The 15,308-nt window shown below is 43.7% G+C and overlaps 1 protein-coding gene and 1 long non-coding RNA gene across 2 annotated transcripts; one reads left to right on the forward strand and one right to left on the reverse strand.

The window, feature by feature from the left end:
- Positions 1 to 5,225: 5,225 nt before the first annotated feature.
- Positions 5,226 to 5,872, forward strand: LOC122044402. The gene is made up of 3 exons (XR_006129544.1): positions 5,226 to 5,271; positions 5,660 to 5,726; positions 5,815 to 5,872. It is a non-coding gene; the product is annotated as an uncharacterized LOC122044402 (long non-coding RNA).
- A 5,555-nt stretch (positions 5,873 to 11,427) lies between these two features.
- LOC122044403 (transcription factor WRKY19-like) lies at positions 11,428 to 12,554 on the reverse strand. Its single transcript, XM_042604891.1, has 3 exons — positions 12,234 to 12,554; positions 12,033 to 12,167; positions 11,428 to 11,940 (listed from the first exon to the last, which is right to left on the reverse strand). The coding sequence occupies exons 1-3, from the start codon at positions 12,473 to 12,475 to the stop codon at positions 11,583 to 11,585; spliced, it is 735 nt and encodes a 244-aa protein (XP_042460825.1). The 5' UTR covers positions 12,476 to 12,554; the 3' UTR covers positions 11,428 to 11,582.
- Between the last annotated feature and the right edge of the window lie 2,754 nt (positions 12,555 to 15,308).

Raw genomic sequence — 15,308 nt, forward strand, 5'->3', positions numbered from 1 at the left:
AGGCATGGCTATAACGGCGGTGTTAAAATTAGCCTTGAAGACCGTCGAGCTCGACGTTAAAATCGAGAGTCGAGCCGGAAACTCCGCGGGGAAGGCCGTCGAGCTCCGCGTTAAAATTGAGAGTCGGGCGACTATAAACACTCGGCGGAAGACCGTGAGCTCGACGTTAAATATCGAGTCGGACCAAACACTCCGGCGGAAGACCGTCGAGCTCCGACGTTAAAATCGAGAGTCGGGCCGGCGACTATAAACACTCCGGGGAAGACCGTCGAGCTCAACGTTAAAAATCGAGAGTCGAGCCGCGACTATAAACACTCCGGGCGGAAGACCGTCGAGCTCAGACCTTAAAATCGAGAGTCGAGCCGTCGACTATAAACACTCCTAGCGGAAGACCGTCGAGCTCAGGAATCGAGAGTCGAGCCGGCGACTATAAACACTCCGAGCGGAAGACCGTCGAGCTCCGACGTTAAAAATCGAGAGTCAAGCCGGCGACTATAAACACTCCGAGCGGAAGACAGTCAAGCTCCGACGTTAAAAATCGAGAGTCGAGCCGACGACTATAAACACTCCGAGCGGAAGACCGTCGAGCTCCGACGTTAAAAATCGAGAGTCGAGCCGGCGACTATAAACCCTCCGAGCGGAAGACCGTCGAGCTCTGACGTTAAAAATCGAGAGTCGAGCCAGCGACTATAAACCCTCCGAGTTGAAGACCGTCGAGCTCCGACGTGAAAAATCGAGTCGCGACGGCGACTATAAACCCTCCGGCCGGAATACAATAAAGAGGTCGGCTTGTTAGTCGTTTGGCCGTTCGGCCAATGAACCAAAGGTACTTTGCGCGAACGTCTATCGAAAATCCTCTTTGCAAAGCAGGATATATTCAGCCGAGCGTACAAGCTACGCAAAATACTTCGCAAAAACTCCTTTTCAAACACGAGAAAGGGGTGATAAGAGGCGAGCGGACAGCATGCGTATTGATTAGCGAAAGGAAAAAAGCAAGCAAAAGGATAGCATTAAAGAAATTAAGGTCGAGCGGCCTAATTACAAAAAGGGATAGTTTTTTGGCCGAGCGGCCGAATAACATGCAAATTTCTATTCTAAATAATCATAAAGATCCTTCGGGATGGTGCTGAGAAGCGTCGCCTGGTCTTGAGCTGGGATGGTGGCGGAATCGGAAAGTTGGCCTTTGGACTTCAAATATTATGTCGTGGCATTCATGGCAAGTTCAAAGGCCATGTACATCCGCTCGCAAACTTTATCCGAAAATTCGGCCAAACGGATGTAATTCTGTCTCAGGGCAGCGACCCGGCTTGGCTCGGCCTCTTGATGTTCTTTAAGGGCCGCTCGGGAAGCATCGGCGGCTGCCTGGTGTTCTTGTAAAATAATCTCGAGTTTCGTCACCTCATCCGAGCGGGCAGTCTTCTCGTTGGCCAGTTGGTCCATCAGCTCTTTAACTTTTTGCTCCAACACCCGAGCCTCTACGTTCTTCTTCTCTAGATCGGAGATAGCCGTTTTCTTCCGCTCGGTGGCCAGGCTTATCTTGCGATCCAGTGATTTGTTCAGGCGATCGAGTTCGGCCAGATTGTGAGCCTGATCGGCCGTCTTCTTCCGTTCGGCCTCCAACAAGTCTTGGGTCTTTTTGAGCTCCTTCTGCAGCTCGGCATATGATGGGCCTTGGGAAGGAGCGCCGCCCGAACTCCGTAGCCTTTTGAGCTCCTCGTCCACCATGGCGAGCTGATTGGAGACAGCAATCTCCTCCACCCATCGCCAACAAAAGAGAGATTGTTAATGGCCGATCGGAAAGAATGCGTAAAGGACTTGAAAAAAATAAACTTACCCCCGTGGCCTATTGCATGTGGCTGTTGGCCAAGTTGCTGAGGGGAATCATCGCGACGCGCGCCCGAGCCTCGACCCACATTTCGGCTAGAGGCCCCTTCATTGTGATCATGTGCTCGGGCGCGGTCGGCCGAGCTGCCTCTGGCATTAATTCCTCGGTGGGGAGATGCAAAGAAACTCGGATGGTGCGGTGCCGACCGGGGGTCGTCTGGGCGGAAGCCGGGGAAGGATCAGAGGCCGGCGCCGAAAACTGGGACAAAATTGTTGAACGTTGGACTTGGCGAGGAGCGGGCGGAAGGGAGCTGACGGGTATAGCCTCTAAGGGGTCCGTAGACGCGTCTAATTGGGAGGGCGTCCGATCGGAGGAGATCGCCTCTACCGGCGCTTTGCCGCGAGAAGCGGAGGTGGTCCGCTCGGATGGATGGACCGCAGATGTAGCCGAGAGGAGGGGTGTCTCCGTGCGGCGCCTCTTTTGTCGGGGAGGCCGCTCTTCTCCCTGAGCAGAGCCTTCCTCCTGGACGGAAGGCTCTTGGCTAACAGTTGCTCCCACCGCCGGCTCCGGGAGAGAAGTCTGAGCGGCCGACTCCTCGTGAGTCCTGCTCTCCCCTTTATGCGAGCCGACCGGCTCAATGCCAAGCGCCTCCATCTCTTTTGCAGCCGCGGCCTCGAGCGCCGCTGCCTTCCTCTTCAAAATTCCAGCCATCACCGACTCCATGACAATGTTTGCTGCAAAGGAAAAAGAAGAAAATCAGTTAGCAATTAAGGCGAAGGTACAAGTAAAATTCTTACCGAAGCCGCTCGGGAGGGGGGTTCTGATCGGGCTCAGGCCGAATATGTACATAACCCCTTCCGGAAGGAACTTGTTGATGTCGAACTTTAGGCCGGCTAACATGTTGGCGGCGTGAAGATAGTCCGGTCGGGTCTTGAATCTCTTCAGCTCGGGGGAGGTTGGTGGTCCGATCTGCCATTGGGTTCGGAAGGAGGTCCGCTCGGGAAGACGAATATAAAAGTATAATTCTTTCCAATGTTTATTAGAAGATGGTAGTTTGTTGAAGAAAACTAAAGCAGGCCAAGCCTGGAACATGTAAGTTCCCAGCTCGGACTGTTTAGGGTTGTAGAAATAGTAGAATACCTCTGGTCGGAGGGGAATGTTATGAATTTTGAATAGGACGACAACGCCGCATAGAAAGCGGAAAGTGTTGGGTACTAGGCTTCCGAGCATAATGCCGAAAAAATTACAAACGTCAATGATAAAGGGATGAATTGGAAGTCGCAGACCGGCAGTGAACTGGTCGCGGAAAACACAAAAGGCTCCGCGCGGCGGTTTGTGTGGCCGAGCGGAGGGAGTGGGTAAGATAATTTTGAGGTCGGAAGGGATGTCAAAGTTATTTATCAGAGTATCGGCGTCACGCCAATCGAAACGTGACTCCATTGTAACATACCACGGGCCGAGAGTTTTGTCTTGGGATTGAGAGGAATGGGCCATTGTCCAAACAGACGAAATCAAAAGAGGCAAAGAAAGGTAGAGGACAGGAGAAAGAAGACAGCAAATGAAACGATGTCCCGAGGATCGAAACTCGGGAAAGAAATGCAAAGAAAACACAAGAACTAAAGAGAGAAAGAAGGAGAACCTTACAACGAAGAGGAGGATCGAGGGAAGCACACCGGAGATCGCCAAAAACAGAAGAGCAAGATCGTCGAAAATCTGGAACGCGAGGAGCAGCGGTAAGCACGCGACAGCAGAAGTGAGGCGAAGGAAAGAAGAGAAGCCTTTATAGGGTCGAAGCCGAGCGGCCTTCACCGTCGGATCTAGGTCACGAGAATCGGAGCACGCATCGCACCATCCATTTCGAACCGCCTCGGTCTCGTCACCCGCGGCACCGCCGCCGTACGATGACGTTAGCAAGGCCACGTGGCATTCCATCACGGGGGAGCATTTAAGGAGCGCCTTAACGAGGCACAGAGCGCGTGCTCGACCTTAACACTACAAGAAAAACCCTCATAGACATCGGTGGAACAACAACGGTTTTAAGCAAAAACCGATGTCTTTGAGTATTTTACACCGATTTTTCTAAAAACTGATGTCTATGAGCGCAGATTTTCGCTCATAAACATCAGTTTTTTAGCTGGTGTCTATGAGCGCCTTTTTTTTTGTTAATAGACATCGGTTTTTAAAACCCGGTGTTAATGAACCAAAAAAAAATAATTTAATTTTTTCACCGGCCAAAATTTACAACATTTCACAAAATTCCCTCCAAACCTAAACCAATATCGTGCCCCTTCTCTCAGCCTAAACCTAAACCTCAGCCTCATCTCCCTCTTCCCCTTCCGCCGCCTCGCCCTCGGAGATCCCGCGCCTCCCTCGACCCTAGCTGTTGGCGCCGCCTCAACTTCCGCTCCCTCGATTTCACGCCCTGGAGCCCTTTCTCCCGCGCCTTTGCGCTCCGCTACCGCCTCCACTCCCCCCTCTCCTTCTCTGCCTTCCTCCGTTTTGCCCTCCACCTCTCCCGCGGCATCGTCGACCAACTCGCCTTCCCCCTTTCCTCTGCCGTCTCCATCCACGACCTCGCCTATGCCTCTGTCAAGTGAGTCTAAGCCTCCTTCTGGTTTCGTCGCCCTCATCGTTCACTACCTGTTAGACGAATTTGCTCATCGATTATTAGCGCAGATGCCCGAGATTGAAGGCGCTGGCTTTGTCGGACAACCTGATGCTGGAGGACGACCTTCGAATCCCAGAGTTGGTGCGGCGGTGGAAGGATCTGGAGCATCTGGAGATGGAGACCAAGCCCTCCTCGTTCCTGGAGGCGGTCGCCGAGATCAGCCGTAACTACCCGCGGTTCGTCGGGTTGAAGGTGCGCGGGCTAATCGGGTGCGAGGACGCCAAGGCCTTGGCGCGGTGCCTGCCGGAACTGAAGCACCTGGAGTTGAGCAAGTCCTACTTGACCAAGGACGAGCTGTTGGTGGTCATCGGCGGCTGCCGGAAGCTGGAAACGTTGACCGTAAAGGATTGCCTCGGATTCTAGGCGGACGACGAGATTCTGAAGCTGGTGTCGCGCATCGAGCAGTTCGAGCACGAGGGGTCGACGCTCGTATATTCTTACACCTGTTCGAACATTGGCAGTAGGTCCGCTTTACAGGTCTCTTTCTTTTTATCTACTTTAGATCCGTAATTCGTAGCCAAGGGGTTTGATGAGATTCATACTGTGAACTATAGAATTATCGAGGGTCACAGTTGGAACTGCACTTGAGTTTCTTTCTGTTCCCTCAGTCCCTAAACACGACCCTGTCTTCGCTTTCTCTTTATCTTGCAGTGTGTTTAGAGAAGGAGAAAGAGAGAGAGGATAAGTGAAGTGAAGTGAAGTGAAGGGAGGAGGTCATGGGAGCTACGCCAGACACCTCTTTACTCTCTCCCCGGTTATGTGCACCGATCAGCAGGAGGTCGTCCACTTCGACTTCGCTTTCTTATGATATCACGACTATCTTGTTCTTGCGATTGCCAGGGGATGATATAACGGATGATCAATTAATGTCAAATAAAGCATGCATTTAATGGCGTTTAATTGGTTTTGAAGGACATCTATTGCAAATGCTCTTTTCGTGAAAACCTCTTCTTTTTTTTTTCCTGAAACTTGTCTCTTCTTATCGCTTCAAATCTTTATGGTTCTTGATGGTTTCTTGAGATTATCCTGTCGTTTTGCCTTTCTTTCTTTAATTTCAATGACAAAGAGAATAGCCAGTCTGATGACTTGGTATTGTTCTTAGCATCTTTAGAATTATGACATCGCTGCGTTTCCTCTATAAAGAAATGCCGTTTTGTTTTGTGTAGGATATTCTCGGACGTTGCTGGGGATGTAACTATTTATGTGGATGGCCAATCGTTCCTATTGCACAAGGTATACATTCTTAAAGTGGCTCTGCAGACATATCTTGATATTGTTTTTCATAACTTCCTTTTTCAATTTTTGCATATTGTTGTCCAAGTTCCCTCTGGTTTCACGAAGTGGAAAAATCTGGAAAATGGTAGTTGAATCCAGGGAGCCAGACCTTATTCCAGTGGTGTCTAACAGAGAACCTGCAAATTTAGGAGAATTAACTTGATCGTAATTGTGAAAAAACAAGTGCTCATACAAAGTACATTTTTTACGTACTTAGATAGGAAGAAATATATTCCAAAGAATACCCACAAGGCAAATGTAAGTAGTCAGCAAAAGATGATAGACCTGTCAGATTAGAAAGATAATGTTGGATTTTACATTAAAAATACGAATTGGATTTTTGGAGATCTTTATGATCTCTGTTATTTTACAGTGAGATCTGAACTCTTAACTGACTTGACGACTAGTTAAATTTGCTTACTTACAGAGAAAAAGTCCGGCTAAGTCTTAGTCTCAGAGGCCTCAAGACTGCAACAAGGAAGGAAATAAAACAATTAGATGTAAAATTAATGTGGTAAAAAAATTAATAAAAGATGGTTAACGCAAGATTTACCAACAACTGCAAGAACAACTATAAGATTTGGCACAATGATGAAGATGGTCATCATTTTCCTGCAAAATGGACCATTGCCAATGTTATTAAAGACAACAGTTTGATGTTCATTTCCCTCTTTGTTTAGTGTTCAGTTCTTACAATATGCCAATTGCCCTATCGACCAGGTGCATGCTCTTCTCAGCCTTTTGCTGCATGTTTGCAGCTTCGTCATTAAGAATTTGCGACCTGGAATTCAAATAGCTGGATCCTTCAAGGCTGCCATATTGATATTGTGCTGCAACACTTTCCATGTCGCCTATAGCTTTTGTCACGTTGTTTATGGTTTGGGAAGCCTCTTGTGATGTTTTTACGATGATGTTCTTGATGGATCGCACTCTTGAATGAAACTTAGAGCTTCCACCAAGCACAATACCAGATGCTACTCTGCATATTAACTTTTTTACAACATTTGTTTTTGGATAAACATTCTCATCTCATAATAACAGGCTTACATGGCGAGGCATGCCAAGATGATCCCAAGCACCATTGCCCAGACATGGTGTCTCTTAGAACAAGGGAGTTCTTTCTTTTGCTTCCTTTTGACTTACTGTCTTTTTGACTTACTGTCCTTTAGAACATGGTGTCTATTAGCATTGGAATACTTCTGTTAACTGCTGCTATAATTTACTGTCCTTTTGACTTTATTCCAGTGGTTTCTTGACAAAGCATCAATTTTTAGAAGAGCTGTTGAGGATGGCTTCCTCAATATATGGGATTATGAAGGTATTTGTTTATCTATAATGAAGGTTTTGGAAAGTCATTTTCCCATATATTTTTTTGAAGCGAGTCTTTAAAGACAATAGAGGACCACACTCGTCTTCTGTCCATGTGATGATGCCATTCATGCTCAACACTAAAGGCATTTTTTTTGGTGAAATAAGCATCACTGCAATCTTCCATCGCCTCTATTGTCGGGGTTGTTAATTTTAATATAATTAACCTTTATCATATTAATCGTGATGTGTTTGTCTTAATTATTTGGGCTTAACTATATGGATCTTATCTTTCCATTGAGCTATATGCAATATTTTATCACTAGGAATATTGAAATTAATTGATATTAGCTCTGAGTGTACAACCTACATTAACTTTTTTGGATTTTTCAGGTTAAATTATTTATATCCTATCAAAAAAAATTATGAGGAGATAAATAAACAAATTTTACATTCCAACTTTTGCCAAAATCTATACTGACAATTTTATTTCCACAAATGGAATTAGGGCAGTATATTTCACTATATGCCCATATCAGGCTACATCAAAAGTTCATAAGTACTTGTTTGTGTTCTTGATTCAATGGGGGGTTTTAATGCATTAGTGAATACAGTTTTTTTCCATTAGATATTGTCCTTTCTGATACTTTGGCTTTCATATGCCTTCTCTACATCCACACTTCCAATCAAAACTTGACACTCTTAATTTGATAGCATGTAAACGTTTACAAAAAGCATTAGATGTTTTGTTTCACAAGAGTGAAAACTAGTTGCTTCTACTTAATATGTACATGGTTTATGCATATGGCTTAGGTGAAAAGGAGAAAAGAACCCACACAAATTGGGACGAATTTAGCTCTGACATAGCATGTACAGTAGCTTAGGGATGACCTTAAGCAATTCACACAATATAAAACACATGAATTAAACAACCCATATTAATTGACCTACATCCCATTAAAGAAAATTTATATGTTGACTTAAGCAATCCTTATGCAACCATTAATGAGTGTAGCATTCTCTCATTTCATAAGCTTATATGGTTGCTTTATTTGCCTAAAATAAGTTACAAACTGGATGCTATACTTTTGTTACAAACGAGATACTAGTTGGAGACTAAATGATTGCCTAAGAAGAAAGGAATTAGAGATTAGGAGCTGCAGTGAGTAGAGTGGTTGGATAAGCTATCTTAAATGGTAATCTTAGGATTAAAGTATTGATTACATTTTTTTAACCTGCTCAACTTCCTCTAAATATCTAACACATTGATACTCGAATTTAACCTAACCTATTAAGATAAATGGGTAATCAACCTAAAGGGTACCCATTACCATATTTAGCTATACCAATGAATTTCAAGTTCAACTAGAAGTAAGAGTGAGTGTCAATATGTCTGTGGGTACCTCAAGAATAGGGAACTCTTTGTTTTTATGATTTAACCCCTCTTCATTATTTTACTCACCTCTTTTGTTTTCACCTATATTCATGTTTTTCATTAATCAGATAGAGACCCCTAACTACATTATTTAGGCTACAAGCTCGACCTCTACCACATGGCTATAGGGAGGAAATGATCATGTTGATCCCTAATCTTATCCCTAGCCGATCATTAAACATTAAATGTGTGGGAATTTACTAGAATCTACTCCTACATGAAGCAAATGAATAAAAACTACAAGTAAAGTTTACCTACCCTGTTATGACTTCAGAAGAACATGCTGAATTTTCCATGTATGCTGGCCTTTAATATAGAGGGCTACAAGAGGATTATATCTTAGGTCAAGACACTCCAAATCCATCATAAACCAAAGGGAAAATAATTTCTACTTACTAGAGGATTGAATGGACCCAAAAGGAAGCTCTAACTTGCTATTTTGGGTGTTGAACTAAAGATGCCTTCTTGCCGCACTCCTTGCTGCTGTGGTTGGTAGCAGAAATCACAGAAAATAGGGGGCTTAGTGCAGGATATTCAGGATACCAAGATGGCATCAGAGGTAGTACAATAAATAGTATATCTCTTCATCAGAGGTAGCTTTGTTCTTCTATGCTTCACTGGATTTGTTGTGTAGTCATATTTCTTTGTTCAACCATTATCATGCCTAGTAAGTTGTTGTATGATGCTGTCGGTTCTTATCAATCTGTACACTTGAATTAGAAGGAGCAAATTATCTATGTTATATTCTAAGCAGCATATACTAAGTGTCATATATGAAAGTTTTAGATTCTATGTTATATTCGTTATCTTGCATAGCAGCCTTTAAAAACTCAGTATTCTATTTTATTTGATACATGTACACATTTGTTTTAGTTATTTGACATATGGTGGATTTATGTGTTTTTACAGTTTACAAATCTCAAGTACTCCAGAGTTGAAATTGATGAAGTGCGGTTCGAGTGGGCTGAATGCATGCTAGATTACATTTGAAGTGCGGTTCTACCTTGATGTGTTAAAAGAATGTTCTACCTTGATTTTGATATCTATTAGCTAGCTTTTGATGTAAAAAGAATGCTTGGGTATTTTATGGATATTGTTGTAAGAAGATTATTTATATAATTTGTAAATATTTGTGTATTTTATGGATATTATTGAATGAAGAATATTTGTATAATTTGTGAATATTTGTATATTTTTTTTTGTTATTGTCGGTTTTTCATTGTTTCAGAAATCAAATTTGTGTTGTTAAAAAATATACATATTACATCGGTTTTCCACCGCTGCAAAACCGGTGTTATTAACTAATATTACATCGGTCATTTACCGCTGCCAAAACTGGTGTCATTAACATACAATATTACATCGATTTTACACCGTTGATGAAACGATGTCGTTAAGTGATACTACACCGGTTAATAACCGATTCGAAGACCGGTGTCGTTAAGTGATACTACACCGGTTTTAACCCGATGTCTAAAATGACAGACTTTTAACATCGGCTTCATAGACATCGGTCGAAAATGAAATAGACACCGGTGGAAAACCGATGTCTATGAAGGTTTTTGTTGTAGTGTAATGATGGAGATTGGCGAAAACTTCGAAAAGATACCGAGGAGGGTTGGCGTTGACTAGCGTTTTAGCTGCTCCCGTGGGGGCCGAGCAGAGGATAGTTGCTTATGGACGCCGCTCGGCGAAACTGATGGTCCAGTCAGTCGGACTAATCGCCTCCTTTGACTAGACTTGAAGGGGAGGCAAGTGATCCGGCGGTAACGACGGGGGACCCCCTTTGAGGGAAGTCAACGCCATGTGGAGGTCAAAGGTTAAACGACCGACCGGAGAAGGGGATGCCGACCGGACGAGCGGGACCCTAGCAGAGTCAAGACACCCCGGTGGGGAGTCGGGGTTCCGACGCTCATGTTGAACAAGGTTGTATGGCCGAGCGGGTAGCCCGCTCGGCCGAAGGCATAAAGTAGTAATACTGCGAACAGTCTCCACAGAGCACACAACCGGAAATCTCCCGAGCGGACTAGCACATACGACCGGCCGGACGTGAGGGGATTGCCAACCGGCCGGACGCTTGGAATGGGGTCAGAAGAGACAAAAGGATAAGGGAACATCTTCTGACAGCGGGTATGTTCAACGACCAGGCCATACGCAAGATCTTACGACAGAGGGTTCCGCTGTCCCATCAGAGATGTGCTCGGACTGTAGCAGTATGGTGTCAGGTAAGCTCTTCTGACAAGCCCATACTGAGGTATGGTTAGAGGACACGTATTCATCTCGGTATGTGTGCGTGAGCCTCCTCACAGCTCTATATAAGGAGCCTCACACTTCGCTGGAGGTACGCATTCTCGCATATTCAGAGTCACTTTCTCATCTTCCTCTTGCCTGACTTGAGCGTCGGAGGGTCGTCGTCGGGAACCCCTTCCCGGCCCGACTTCTTTGTAGGTTCGCCGGAGGTCTACACGACTGGTCAGAGATCTACGTCAGCACTTCGGGAGAGCGCCACGTGCCCAGCGTCCGTTGATTCAGCGTTCGGACAGGATCACCTACATTTGTCACTAGTGAAATCGTAACTGTCAAATTTTCAACCACAAATTTTGCCGTTTAAACCCTTTTTAGGGTTTTTTTTATTATTTTTGATAATTTTTATTTTTTGAGTATTTAAGTTATTTTTCATATTTCTAGTATTTTTTAGAGAGGGTTTATCTTAATCCACGTCTTTATTTAAGTTAAGATCGTTAAGTTAATTACTTTCCATTTTAGATAAAAATTTATGTTTCTTTTTTTATCAAATTGAAATTAAGATATGTTAATTATAATTATTATAATTTTTTTTCTTATTTAAGTCTTAATTATGATTTATATAAAAATCATGTTTAGATATTGAGGACGTCAACCATTGCTAGACAAACAACACAACAAACACATATCAAGAATTTTACGAAGGAACTGATTACATGGAATTATAAGATTACATAATGCTTTACTATTTTTTTCTCAGTTTAAACAACAATCCAACAACCAACACCACAATTTCATCAATTTCTGCAATCTAATCACACACTACACTATGACATCCATTCCACTTCTGCCCAGATGCTGACAGGCTCGATCTCCCCGTCTCCGTCAAACTCCATTGGAATCGAACTGCTCTCTGCTCCATGAAAGCCACCAAACTGGTACGGCGAAGAAGAGAAAAACTGCTCCTCCATGGGCCCAAAGGAAGGCGCAACCTGCCCCACAAAGTACTCCTCCTCTCCTTCAACTTTCAGCGCCGCCGCACTCTGTTCCTGATCGTGCTGCTCGAGGCAAGTGTGGTCCCCATGGTAGGTGACGTCGTAGACCGAGGGGTCGTCGTCCGATCGCTGCACCTGCTTCTTCGCGGGGCATCCGTGCGAGGCCCGATGAGCGCACCGGAAATAGGCCCTGCGGCGATCGAGAAAAGCCCGTCAGAATGGTTTTGGTCGAATGAGATCGACTGCAACACTGTTCTGTAACTGTAGTGACTAATGACTGACCTTGGATATTTAGCTCCGAGAATCTCTTTCTGGCCGTACTTCCTCCAGGTGAAGCCGTCGTCCTCCCCCTGGCCTTTCACTCCGCCGGCCACCGAGCCCACCCTCACTTGGCACCTCCACGAGTACAGAGATTTCCTGCAAATTATACGTAATTTCATTACCATGCGGACAGTATTGCGTGCATGCGAAGTACGAACGTACCTTCTTTTGGGCGTCAAGGTACGACGTCGCAGGGCTAGCGAGGAGCACGGAGGCCTATCGTGGCCGTTGTTGGCTTCGAAGGATTCCGCCATGAGAATTGAGTTGTGGATGCAGGAAGCGATCCTGGGAGTTAGAGCCTTGCAGAGGTCAAGGCAATGCAGATTTAACTCCAGCTCCTTGAGCAGCTCCTTGGCTTGGCTGAGCTCGGCGAGCAGAGCAGCAGCGCTGGCATTGGTCTTCATGGACGCAGGTAGCTAGCTAGCTAGCTGCCAAGAAGCAGGGGAATGGATATATCAGCTCCAGTTTCGGACGCTGTGTTGTAGTAGAAGATCGATCGAAGTGCTTCCCGAGGAGTTATATAGGGCGGGCGCGAAGAGGAAGATGATTGGCGATGAAGAAGCGCGTGGGAATTCAACGGCGAGGGATTTGTCAGACAAAACGAGTCGCTAGGATGCGAAGTGGAGGATCAGATTTCGCACGTGACAAATTGCTGGGAAGTGATAGAAATTGTAAGCCGTCAATTGCAAAATGCCACTGTCACTGTCACTGTCACTGTCACTGTCACTGTTAGATAGTCAATGCCCTCCGACTCCGTAAAATTTACTACACACGGAATGTTATGCAGAATTTTTAAGTCTAGGATCCACTAAGCAAGAGCACTTCGCGAGCACCCAGTTGTCGAGAATCGTGTTCGGCATAACTCACCTGATCCAACTCAGGGGCCCAGACTAGTTCTACACGTGCCGCAAAAACACACATGGCGTGTGGGCATCTAATTGGAATCGAGATGGTTAATTCCACTTCCAACCGATCAAATAACGGCAGCAAAACGCGCGCGCGCACACGGTTTTTTATGTCTACAAAAGTAAACTGCGAAGATGCAGCGAACGCTGCCCCGCAGGGACGAAAAGGGAAAAGAATCGACGGCTAGGTGGTCGAACTCTTGTTCACAGGACTTCACACTAAGCTGTTGCTGTTGAATGACTCTTTGTTGATGCGGCTGTTCTCCGGTCGGTTGGTGTGCTCAACGGTGTGGCATCGTATACGTGCATTCTCGGATTGGTTGTTACCGATTTATAATTGTCATCTGTCATTGAGGGAATCGTGGTTGATTGGTTTTTTTCTACTCATGGTTTTCTCGTGCAAGTCTAAACCACAAATATTGTCCAAATAGAACATAACTTATGAATTGACCAATTTTAATCAAGTTATTATAATTTTAATTTCAAAATTCATGCATAATAATTATTTTTTCCAATTATTATAATATAAAATAATCAATTCATTCGTAAGATATATATTTTTATTATTAGATTACAATGCTTTTAAGTAATATTTAAGTAATTTTAATTAAATTTAAATATTTTTAACAAGTAAATTTTAATATGTTATATATAATAATAGAATAAAAATATTTTTAAAATACAATTTAAAATAATTTATGATTCACTACGCCAGCCTAGCTCACCCACAGCATGCTATCCAATCACCATAGGGATAGATTTTGTTCATATTCCAAGTTGATTGGAACACAAACATTTACCTCCGCCATCATCTAATGGATGGAGAATTGAAGTGCGATCCTGAACCGTTGAGATGTAAAGTTGGGTTTCTATGTACAACAATAATTGGAGTGGATCCGCATCGGGTACGAGCAATTCGGGGATAATAATAAGCTTCCACAGGCGTAACCGAATTGGTACTCAGGTGGTCGAGTTGCACTACAATAACAAGCAACTTAGTTAATCATCCTCGCTTCTTTCGCCATCTTCTCGAATTCCTGTTGTTGGTCGATCTTCTCTGTTCTCGTTCCTAAACAATTGAAAGGCATTTAGAGAGGGAAGATGAACGACGCCGTTGGTGCTGCTTATCCGCAAAGAGGCGGAGAAGAAGGCGACCAACAGATTAAAGCTAGAAATTTAGTAGTAATTCAAATCGCTCTAGAATCCATTGATCGAGCTGTGTCAATTAGAAGGTTACAAGAATGCATTCGAGATGTGGACCAAATTGATCGAGCTTCACAAGACTTCGTCGAGGCTAGAAGATCAAGGCGAAAGTGAGTTCGAATCCGAGTCTGAATCCGGAGAGCTATCCTCAGAGCCAGATCTAGAAGAACAAGACCAAATCAACTTCATCGCTCTAGTGGCTGAGGAGGAGGCTGATGGATCCGAACTCGAGTCAAAGCAAGTGTCCAAACCCGAACCAGAGTCTGACCAAATGCACGAGCCTAAATCTGAAATGGCAATGTTCAAGGGGGAGAATCCTAATGAGGATTCATTAATGAAAATCCTAATGAGGATTCATTACTTAACTTGATTAATGTAAGTTGGTATTTATTGCTTAGACTTATGTCGATGCACTAACATAACCATTCTTAAGTTCATGCAGTACCCTATGCATCTCATATCATTCTAAGTATTTTCAAACACAAGTAAGTTAAACCTAGTGTGCTTGTGAGATGCTCTGGCTGAAATTAGGTGTACATAATTTCTAGGGGGTAAGTTTCTAGGCTAAACCAACTTTTTGAAAAACTAACAAAAATTAGAATTTTGAAAAATATTTTTCCTAGAATTTTAAAATCAATTTTTTTTGTTAAAAAAAATAGACGGATTAAAAACATAGTGTTTTAAAAAAACAATAAGAAGAAATAAATATTTTTTAAAAAGTAAGTTCTACTAGACTAAGCATATTTCTATTTTTCTTCTAAGTGCACTGAACTCAAGTTCAAGTAAGGGTTTTGTGAATATGTCAGCCAAGTTTGATTTGGACTCAACATAGTTAAGCACAACATCACCCTTAGCTACGTGATCCCTTACAAAATGATGCTTTACTTCTATATGTTTAGTTCTTGAGTGGTGAATTGAGTTCTTGGTTAGATTAATTGAACTAATGTTATCAATTAAAATTTTTATATTTTGATATTCTAGTTGATAATCTTTTAGGATATGCATCATCCATAATAATTGAGATGCACATTCACCTAGGGTTATGCACCCAGCTTCAGTAGTGGATAAAGCAATATAGTGTTGCTTTCTGTTTGACCAACTTACTAAGCACTGACCTAGAAATTGACAG

Source organism: Zingiber officinale, chromosome 2A (assembly GCF_018446385.1).
Source record: "Zingiber officinale cultivar Zhangliang chromosome 2A, Zo_v1.1, whole genome shotgun sequence".
NCBI lineage: Eukaryota > Viridiplantae > Streptophyta > Magnoliopsida > Zingiberales > Zingiberaceae > Zingiber > Zingiber officinale.

Excerpts from the sequence above, each read along its gene's own strand:
- LOC122044403 (XM_042604891.1), bottom strand. The coding sequence starts at position 12,475 with ATGAAGACCAATGCCAGCGCTGCTGCTCTGCTCGCCGAGCTCAGCCAA. Across the intron at positions 12,168-12,233 it reads ACCTTGACGCCCAAAAGAAG|GAAATCTCTGTACTCGTGGA; the intron begins GTACGTTCGTAC and ends TATAATTTGCAG. Across the intron at positions 11,941-12,032 it reads CTCGGAGCTAAATATCCAAG|GGCCTATTTCCGGTGCGCTC; the intron begins GTCAGTCATTAG and ends CGATCGCCGCAG.